Source organism: Platichthys flesus, chromosome 1, assembly GCF_949316205.1.
Source record: "Platichthys flesus chromosome 1, fPlaFle2.1, whole genome shotgun sequence".
Lineage (NCBI taxonomy): Eukaryota > Metazoa > Chordata > Actinopteri > Pleuronectiformes > Pleuronectidae > Platichthys > Platichthys flesus.
This window is the reverse complement of record NC_084945.1, coordinates 25,978,862-25,988,847: the sequence shown is the minus strand read 5'-3', so window position 1 is coordinate 25,988,847 and position 9,986 is coordinate 25,978,862. Positions and strand designations below refer to the sequence as shown.

The 9,986-nt window shown below is 38.7% G+C and overlaps 1 protein-coding gene across 1 annotated transcript in view; it reads right to left on the bottom strand.

Moving 5' to 3' along the window:
* cep89 (centrosomal protein 89) overlaps positions 1 to 9,986 on the bottom strand; it is a 62,983-nt gene that overhangs the window by 27,475 nt on the left and 25,522 nt on the right. Inside the window, exon 16 of the mRNA XM_062390125.1 lies at positions 9,304 to 9,393. Coding sequence (XP_062246109.1) covers positions 9,304 to 9,393 — 90 coding nt within the window. The remainder of the gene's footprint in view (positions 1 to 9,303; positions 9,394 to 9,986) is intronic.

The following is a 9,986-nucleotide window of genomic DNA, read 5'->3' as shown; positions in this document are numbered from 1 at the left end:
CAGGCTGTCAAAAGCTAATTTGGATTAAAAAACAATAGCAAATGAGTTTTCCTTGGTGCACACACTGTTACACCTAAGCCATGTGGATTTCAAATTGGGACACCTAAAGGTTGGGTCTATTATTTGCGTTCACCTCAGAAACAATTGGAATGGGCAATGCTTCCTTTACGCTACACTGAGGACATTTGGGTTGAAGGTCAATATATGAATAAAAAGTTTGTCAACATCTAGATTTTTCAAACAACAAGGACCTTTTGTTTGAAGGCATCCATTTTTCAAATGAGCAACGGTATTGGATCACATGATAAACAGGTGTTTCAAATTGCCCAGATGTTGCCTTTTGGATTAAATCTTCACACATTAAATATAGCTCTGAATGTCCTCTGTTGGACAAAAGAGGAAAAATCTATTCCATTTCACAAACCCTGTGCATAGAGGACAGGACAATTTGCAATGTCCTGAATAAAGCAAAAACTACAGGTGAACTGAGCAACAGACACCGAACAGGTTAGGTTTAGGACAACAACAGCAGCTGATGACAGACACATTGTGAGAGCTGTGAAGAAAACCCCCAAAACAACCAGCAGTGACTCCCAACCTAGCCAGTCATAAGCAGTGAGAATCAAAGGCCAGATTGGAGTTTGTGCACAGGTAGAGTTTAGAAGTTTTATGGGTTGATGAGATTAAGATGAATCTATATCAAAGTAATGCAGATGCCAGATCCACTCATGATCCGAATCATACAGGCTCATCTGTGAAGAACAGTGAAGGTGTTGTCATGGCTGCTCACTATATTTATTGATCAGCAGATAAATCCAAAAGTCTACAGAAACATTTCGTCTGCCAGATAACATATATTTTGAAGTGATATTCAGGTATAGTTAAGGTTGGCCACATTGGCTGGGTGGATTTTTCACTCTGCATGTGCATATTGGGGAAACCAAGCAATAACCATGCATGTCAGGGACAGTGTAACAGGGTAACACAAACTCAGTGTAGCTCATATTAACTGCATGGGGCTTGTATCGGGTTTGGAAACAAATAACAAAAATGCCTCATGGGATCCAACAGAGTAGCACTTCACCCCCCATGGTGAAGGAAAGAAGCCAAAACTGACAGAGGCTGCAATAAAAGAAAAGCATTCTGAATGAAAATTTATATTTTGGAGTTTCAGTCGGATTTCAGTGGTTTTAATTATTTCAATCAAAGGTAATTCAACAAAACAATTAAATGTTGTTAACTTCAAGTTACTCCAGCACTCTGGTACTTTACCGTTGCTCACCTTAAGATGGACATCTCGATGTAAATACAAGGAAATTTAAGCTGAGATTCTTTTGATATTAAATCCAGATATCATCTGCATAACATGACACTAGGTAGTATCATATACCTATACAAGTTAGGCAATAGAGGAAAATGTATGGGACTTCTTGAATTTCTTAAGAGTGTGAGTGAAGTGCTGCCCCATGTGAACCATAGGGGAGCATATGGAGGTTTGACTTATAGGAGTTACAATGACCTATCTTGTTGCTATAACATTCATGAAACATTTTTCAAACAATATAATTCAAACCTATCACCTCCTGCGGTTTAAGCTTCTACTGTGGATTTCAAAAAGTATTTTTCCTTATCGCTCTTTGACCACAATATCAATTATACATTGTTAGTCTGTCTTCTGCGATGTTTTGCATACATGCCCAGCGAGTAACATTTGCAGCAGTGCAACTTGTGCTTGGTGGTTTACCTCAGTCGATGTTTGGAGCAATTATTTACCTTTGAAAGTTACCAATTTTCTTATACTCACAAGATGAAGGTTAAATGGTAAACTTCAGGTAAGAATATTTTTCATGGAAATGGAAACATTTTTAAACAAAACAAATGTTGTGCTTAACCCTTCCCTGATGTTGTTCCTTATGTTCTTTTTACATTACCATCACTGTTGCTCCACCTGTCTATCTACCCACTCCTTTATTTCTATGTTTCCCTGCTTCTTTCTATGATCTACTAACTGAAGCTATCAGCCTAATGCCACACTTCTGATTAAAGATGCTATTAGACAATGAAATAAATTGAAGATTTTTTTCTAAACATTGCTTTAGTATTTATTATGGGCCATGCAATGCACTACATATTACTATTCCCCATACTTATTCTTATTATGGGTTCCTAGTGCAGGCACCACTAGGCAACTACACTGCCTAGTTACACTTACTAGGCAACTACACTGCCTAGTTTTTTTCTTTGTCTTTCAGGGGGGAACTGTTGAATTCTTTAAATAATCAACTGTCAATGATATCTTAAGTCAATGTGTTCATTTTCCAGAAAGGACTTATAGTTTTTGAGTTACAAGTATTTGTTTGGTGGAGATTTATGAAATGAGAAGTACGTTTCTAAACTGCTCATGCAGCCACATTTTTTTACTCTAAACAATAATATAGATATGTACTTGTTCGTCCAAGCCTTGTGATTCTCATTCATTTCACGAGTAGGAGTTATAGATTTTATATTAGAGCATTTTGTTCTGGACGTTCTCCTGAGGTCTGATGTCTTCCTCTCATTCCCGCACAGCTGGCGTAATCAGGGACTCACACACGCAGAGGGAGGGGGGACAGTCAGATCTATTTATAGAATACTTCACGGGTGTTGATCAACACTGTAGGTGCTGCAGTCAGTAGAGCAGAGGGACAGTGACCCAGAGGTGGCCAGTTGAAGTCCCAGTGTGGGCGGGGCTTAAATTGTTTTTTTTATTTTCATTGTCTTTCAGGGGGGAACTGTTGTAGTGCAATGTGATTGGCTCTTCAGCAGATTCCTGTATTAGTGTGTATGAAGTGATAGTGTTACCGCCACCTGGTGGTCATTGTGAAAATGAAGTTTTAGCAATCGCCCCCAAAATCCTGTCACATGATCAGAGCCCTTACCTGATCAAGTCAGGACTATTACGGCATACACATTATTAGTGATAGCGCCACCTAGTGGTCCGTCTGAAAATGAAGTTTGTGCAATCGGTCCCAAATTGAACAACCTTCATTAGATTCAAGACCTGAACAGATATATAAGTGCGTATGCAGAGATAGTGATAGCGCCACCTGGTGGTTGGTGTGAAGATTAAGTTTTAGCAATCGCCCCCAAAATCCCGTCACATGATCAGAGCCCTGTCCTGAAGAGATCTGAGTGTGTATGCAGTGTTAGCGATAGCGCCAGCTACTGATCAAGTCTGTCGCTCTCTATTTTATACCAGCCAGTTTCTCTCTCTCTGTCTCTCTCTCTTAAACCAGTCTCTCTATCTCTCTCTCTAGAACCAGTCTCTCTCTCTCTGGATCTTACTATCTCTCTCTTAAAGCAGCCAGTCTTTCTGTCTCTCTTTCTTTCTCTTTATACCAGCCATTCTCTCTCTCTCTCTCTCTGGGTCTCTCTCTGTCTCTCTCTCAAATTGACACAGTCTGTCTCTCTTCCCTAAAAAAATTAAAATATTTAGTCTGGAACCGGCAAATTCTAGGCACCCATTCGAAATTTCTCGGCAGGAGGAATTTTCTAGTTTATATTTCTGCTGCCTGCTGATCAAATCCACTTTTTAAATGAAACACGTGTAACAATCAGTAATATTGTGAACACTGTTATATTCTGCATTGTCTTTCTCATCACGCTCAAAGGAACTAAAGACTGTTGATATACTTCAGACAAAAGATGAGAGCTAATCTGCACTTTCACACCAAATGAAAATGATTGGAGGGGCACACTGTATATACCCTTATCAGGCAATGCTAATCATTTTATATTGTTATAAGGCTATTTACAAATTATGTCATCTAAACTACATTTATACCATTTGACAACAAATGAGAGTCAGTTGAAAATGTTAATCCACTACTACAAAGTGATAACCCAGCATAACGTCACCCATTGGTTTCTGAAATTTTGAAGACTAGAGTTTGGGAATTTTTCCTTGCGCCATCTTGGTTTTTTGAAAAAGGCACCATATTTGGGGGAGTTTGGTGAGTCTGATTTAGAGCGCATGGAAACTACATGTCAACTACCACTTCGATCTGCCTCCATTCGACCATACTGGCTGTCAATCATACTGTATACTTGCCCCAATGCATAATGTACTTTATTGTCTATTTCCTTTCCCATTTTTAACAAAAAGTTTCTCTGAACATCCCAAAGGTTAATAAGATCAGATTGCACAAAGTCAGATGTTAATAAAAAAGTGATATCCCCAAAGATATCTCAGATGTCTACAAAGAGCACAGCAAAACAAGGTTTTTCCTTCAGGGAGTGGTGACAACTCGGGATAAAATCATACCCAACCTGACAGATATCAATTTACAGATATATTTTAAAGTACAGGTCTTACTCAAGTATCAGCATTGGTTTATAAAGTGTGACCAGCAGGACAGAGACAAAATAAAAAGTTACAGAAAAACTTTAAAAAAATGAGAGATGGTGGCAGGTCACTTCCAACAGTATTTGACAGTAGTGTTAACAGTGGAGCATTAGTCCTGCTGCTAGCTTTTCTAGAGAATCCCGCCTTTCAACTTTCTCAGCTTAGTAGCAGGTTACATAAAAAACTCTCCTCTCCTCTGTCTGAAAACAGAATTACCATATGTGTCCAAACATAAGTCCATTCATAATTAATGTTCCTTGTCCTGGCCACTGCTGGTCATCAGTTTTATACTCACTGTTTCTCTCTTTGAAAAACAGTGTGAGTTACTGAGTTGACAATTTGTAGTGAAATGCAGTTTATCAAGGAAAATATGTGATATTAGGGAATCCTTGATTCAACTCCCTGCCTAGTTTTCATCTATTAAACAGGAGACAGAAAGTGTACTAAAAATACTTGAGCTTTATTTGACATTATTACATAAACTGTTTTGATGAGATAAAAGCCCTTAATTTAACCAATAGAGATAAGAATATTAAGGATCAAAGGTAACAGAATACAGGTTAAAAAAAAAAAACTCCCTGTAAAAGTTCTTGAAGAAGAAAGAATTGAAGATTTCTAACGTAAGTAAGTAATTTTTAATCAATGAAATTCATCTCAGGCTGACGTCAAGCAGCACTGGTCATGCAAACTTGTGACCCGGCTATATTTACACATGCACTCACTAAAATATTCAACATTTTCAGGTGTTTCAAAACGTTGGCGACATTAATTTTAATTACACATGAATAATGTAGTCACAATCTGTTCTCTCTCTATAGCGCACACTTTTCAATTCATAAGGAAGCAACATGCAGCACAAAAAAAAGCTAAAGCTGAGTGAGTTCTTTGAGTGGGTACTAAAAAGAACGAGTCTGTCAGAATTAGATATTCCTATATTTCATTTCATTTTTATAAATAATTAAAGATAAAAATACAAGATTAATTTAAATTTCCATGTGCTAAATGCTGTAAGGATGAGCAACTCATCAAGTTCTTCAGCCCCTATATGATGCAGTTGAGTACAGAGTGTTGTGGAAGTCCTGACAGAGCCAGGAGAAATGGTAAGACAAAAGAATATTTGATTTTGATTAATAATTGAGCTTTAATATCGATATTTTATTTTCATTTTAGGAAAAATCATTGAAATCCAGGAACTCATACAGGCTGAGAGTTTATCAGGCAGGGATAGGACATTTGGTGAGATTATGTGCTGGTATCATGGCACTAACACAAATCTTTCATTATCGGAAAAACTGCTGGAGTGTTAAACCGTGGGAACATTTGATTTAATTCCATGAGCATTCTCATTTTTTTACTGATCTATAAAAAAAAATCTTGAGATGGATGTGACCTGATATAAACTAAACTAAATCACCATATGTAGTAGATATAATACAAAATTTGTACTTGGCTAGTAAGCTAATTTCAAAGATATTTACAGTCTAATTTGAGGATGTTGTGGGGTTATGTGGTGATAAGACTTGAATCAGGATTGTTGAAATTGAATTAATTTCTGTTCATAACGGGTATATTTTTCTTCTATCTATTTGATGGTACCATCCCTCTTGTCCAGCATGAAGGTCATGTATTATTTATAATCTGTAACTGCGGAACATCATTACCTTACTGAATTTTCTTTATTACTGTTCATGTGTGTGGCTTTTGTATGAATGATCAACTTAACTGGTGTCGTTTATTTAACATCGACTGCGGTTTATTTCAGAGGTCTGTTAAACATCGACTAAATCTTCAGATCCCAGTTCAAAACTTAAAAAAATGTAAAGCTCTGTAAATGAGCTCTATGTGAAGCATTACAGCAACAAACTTGGTAAACAGAAAGTGATTCTATGAATGTTGCTGCCTTGACAGAGATCTGCACCCAGGATACCTGTTAATGGGGATAGGGTTGGCTTCTATGTCAGTCTGACATGGTGAAATAAAACAATAAAACTAAATGATCTGGCAGGAAACATTTTACAAGCCGCAGGCTGCCAGTTGATGACCACTGCTGAAATTGAACCATGGACGATGGATCCAACTCGGTCTGCAGACTAAAGGCACACTGCCCTGCACCCAATGACTGCTAGAGTGTTGTTCTGTAAACAGTGTTGCAGCCAAATCCAATACAATTGTAATAAATGGTGACTCCTTCTTCAAACGTATTAAAACAACAGAAGAAAACATAAAATGCCTCCATACTGTTACTGTGGTGTTATCCAAGTGTCCGGAAAGCCACGACATTCATATTCCTCTCACATCAGCGTTTCATTTAATTTTTTATAAATAATTAATTAATTAAAGATAAAAATACAAGATTAATTCCAATTTCCATGTGCTAAATGCTGTAAGGATGAGCAACTCATCAAGTTCTTCAGCCCCAATATGATGCAGTTGAGTACAGAGTGTTGTGGAAGTCCTGACAGAGCCAGTAGAAATGGTAAGACAAAAGAATATTTGATGTCTTATATGTCTTATATCATCCTCTGGAGCCGCGTTCACGTTAACAGTCACACACCGGAAACACGCACACACTGCACACAAGCAGTGAACTTGTTGTAATTTGGACTTATAATACGTTCATAATAAACTTTAAATAAAGATTCAACCAGCCCCCTGTAGCAGCGGCAGCTAGGACTCATCAATGTATATACACTGTTGGGTTCATGACAACGGCACAACTGATTTTTCAGTTCAGGGTTCTGTGTACTGAGTTAAGCTTCACTGAACTTTGAATAAACAGCAGCACAAGTGGCATGGCATCATAGCTCTGTGGACTGAGCCCTGCAGGAGGTCTTACTTGCCTTGGCTCAATTACTGCAGTCCAATTTTACACTTTCAGAAAGAAGGCTTCATCCAGCTACAAAGAGACAATCGAGTAACCCAATCCAAACAGGCAGGTTAACAAGAGGCATTGGACAAATCGTCACATTAAGTTCCAGTTTAACACCTGCAACACTTTGAAGAGGTGAAATTCCACCTTTACATTCCACCTTAATTAAATTCTTGACCCTCACGTGGGGAGTACACAAATCCAGTATAAACGGAGGAAAGGAAATTATGTCCTCCTATACAGCTGCAGCTTTCCTCTTTCAATGGTCTGATCATCACCAACAGAACACACACAAAAACACAGCGCTCCTTTTCTCTGGGCTGTTGCTATAGAGACACTAATAAGATTGTCAGAACCAGTGAGATGTTTTTCTCTGCTGTGGCTCGAGTGACAGGAGCTGCTGATAGCTGGAACACACAGACATCCCTGGCCCTTGAGCAAGGCACCAACGCTGCCACACTAATGATCCTGCTTACATTCTGACTTACAAACAAACAGTCAATGGTGGGTGTTCTAACTGGTGTTGCAGAATACTGTCAATGATACGGTTTCCATGGTGACTTGCTACACTGGGCTCCATTTTATTCCTATGGAGAGCGAAGGCTGTTTTTGCCAGAGAATAGATGAGGAGAAAACAGGTTAATCTATGATCATACTGTCTATAACAAACATTGACTTGTTAGTGAAAAAACATCCATGGGCAAAAACATTCAACAGGAGTGAGATCTATCAGACTGAATAAAATATGAGGGGATGCTAACAGACAAACAACAACTAAGAGCACAACTGAACCAAGCGATGGGTTTAATGTGAAACTAAGTTTTTTCAAAATCGCTAGAAATCAAAATTGCTGCAGCAGGATTCTGCATCAGACTCTGCACCCTTTAAGCCAAATTCATAGTTTCCGTGTGCACCAGTCCACTGGGATCTGCTATGGTCCTTGTGACGTTAATGTCCTTATCCACCCATTTCTGCAAAGGTACGCACAGGCCCCTGTGTGGACGACCTTGTGCAGCCCAACATTTTTGACTTAAATAGGCGACTGTGTAGAATATTCCCATTGACTGGAATGGAATGTGGGATCGGGTACACATGCATGGCCCGCCAACCCTCCTTTCAGAGTCAATGGAACTGTGCGCATGTATCTGTGACTGAAGCGAGTACGTAACACGGAGCAAACGCAGAAAGTATGTTCGACCCCTTACACCTGCAATTTGTCTGTACATTTGCATATACTACTCATCAAGTGTACACATACTTCTCCCCAGAATTTACCTACCTGACACTGGTCTTTCAGTTTACCACCTTCCAGCATCACAAAACAGCTCTCAGTTCTGACATGTCACAGATGAACCATAAAGTAACCGTGTATTTCTTAATTTCCAGCTGCTAAAATAGTATCCTAGATATGGGAGTTATAGCTCCAGGATAGGGCCCTGTGCATTAACCAGAGATATTTGTGCATATGCTGGATAACCAACTGCAGCAGTGTGACAAAGATACTCTGAGTTTATTGGACCAAAGTCAAAGAGAATAGTACGCACAGTACCACTGCAGTCATTGATGATCACTGAGTGTGCTGTGATTCTACACAAGTTAGAAAAATACAGTCCTCAGACACCCAATGAGCTCATGGAGATGTCAATCTGAGAGGCACTACTCTCCATCAATTTGTACTTTCTGAGTCGTGACGGCAGATAACTGATGGTTCATCAGGGCAGAAGAGTGGGCTGATCAATACGGAGTAAAGTGGAGGGTCATCCTGGGCTAATAGATGTTTAGGTAAATTGTTCCAGTCTGGTCCATTGAGGAACCAACTGAACTGAAGTTGTAGCATCACAAGTTTGCATAGTTGGGCATTATTTAACAGGGGAGTTTTACAGGGCATAAGAAATCCTTTAATTCAACAGCTCTGGTTAAGACCTCAATACTCGATGCAGGCCACTAAAAGACAAACCTACCACAGCAAGCAGGGCGGTCAGGCAGTGAGCGAGCCTCTTAAAAGGGGTTGATATTCTTGCCAAAGTAATGGTTAAATAAATTATCATACTTTGACTTCTTCCCGCAGTTTTCCAAATCGAACTGTGCCATTCAGAATTCTGCTGATGAAGTGCTGCTTTTCCTGTTGAAGATCTGAAGCCTGAAGAGGGAGAGAGGGAAGACGGGGGGTTACTGATCTAAGAGAGGAGCACAGAGGGAGGTGGAACGCACGTAGGATGAAAGAAAACAAAGGATTATGAGAGAGGTGGATGACAGGAAAGAAGGAAAGACAGTAGCCAGTTTACAGTAGTCATGTGTAAAGCACGAACACTGACACAAACTGTCCATTAACATGTTAATATAATCAAAGATCAAGAAACTGTTAATGTTCAGGATATAAAAAAGGAAATACAAAACAACAAGCAATATTTACTTAATACCAATGTCATAAGGTCTGTACTTAGTAAAGTTATTTTTAATTGTGCTAACAGTAATAAAATAATAAAATGCTATTTAATGCGAAAAAAGCTACTCTAATAATATAAAGCTTATCTAAACAAGGTTACAAAATACATGGAAATAATGCAATTCAGAATAAAACAAGACAAAGCTAAATAAACTCATGTTTGTATTACTGTTAATTCTATTAATCACAGTCCATTAAAGAGGTAAATTACAATCAATATTCAACTGGTGTGTCCGCCCTAAAATCTAGACATAGAAACAGCTGTGACGCTCACTAACCGTCACTAC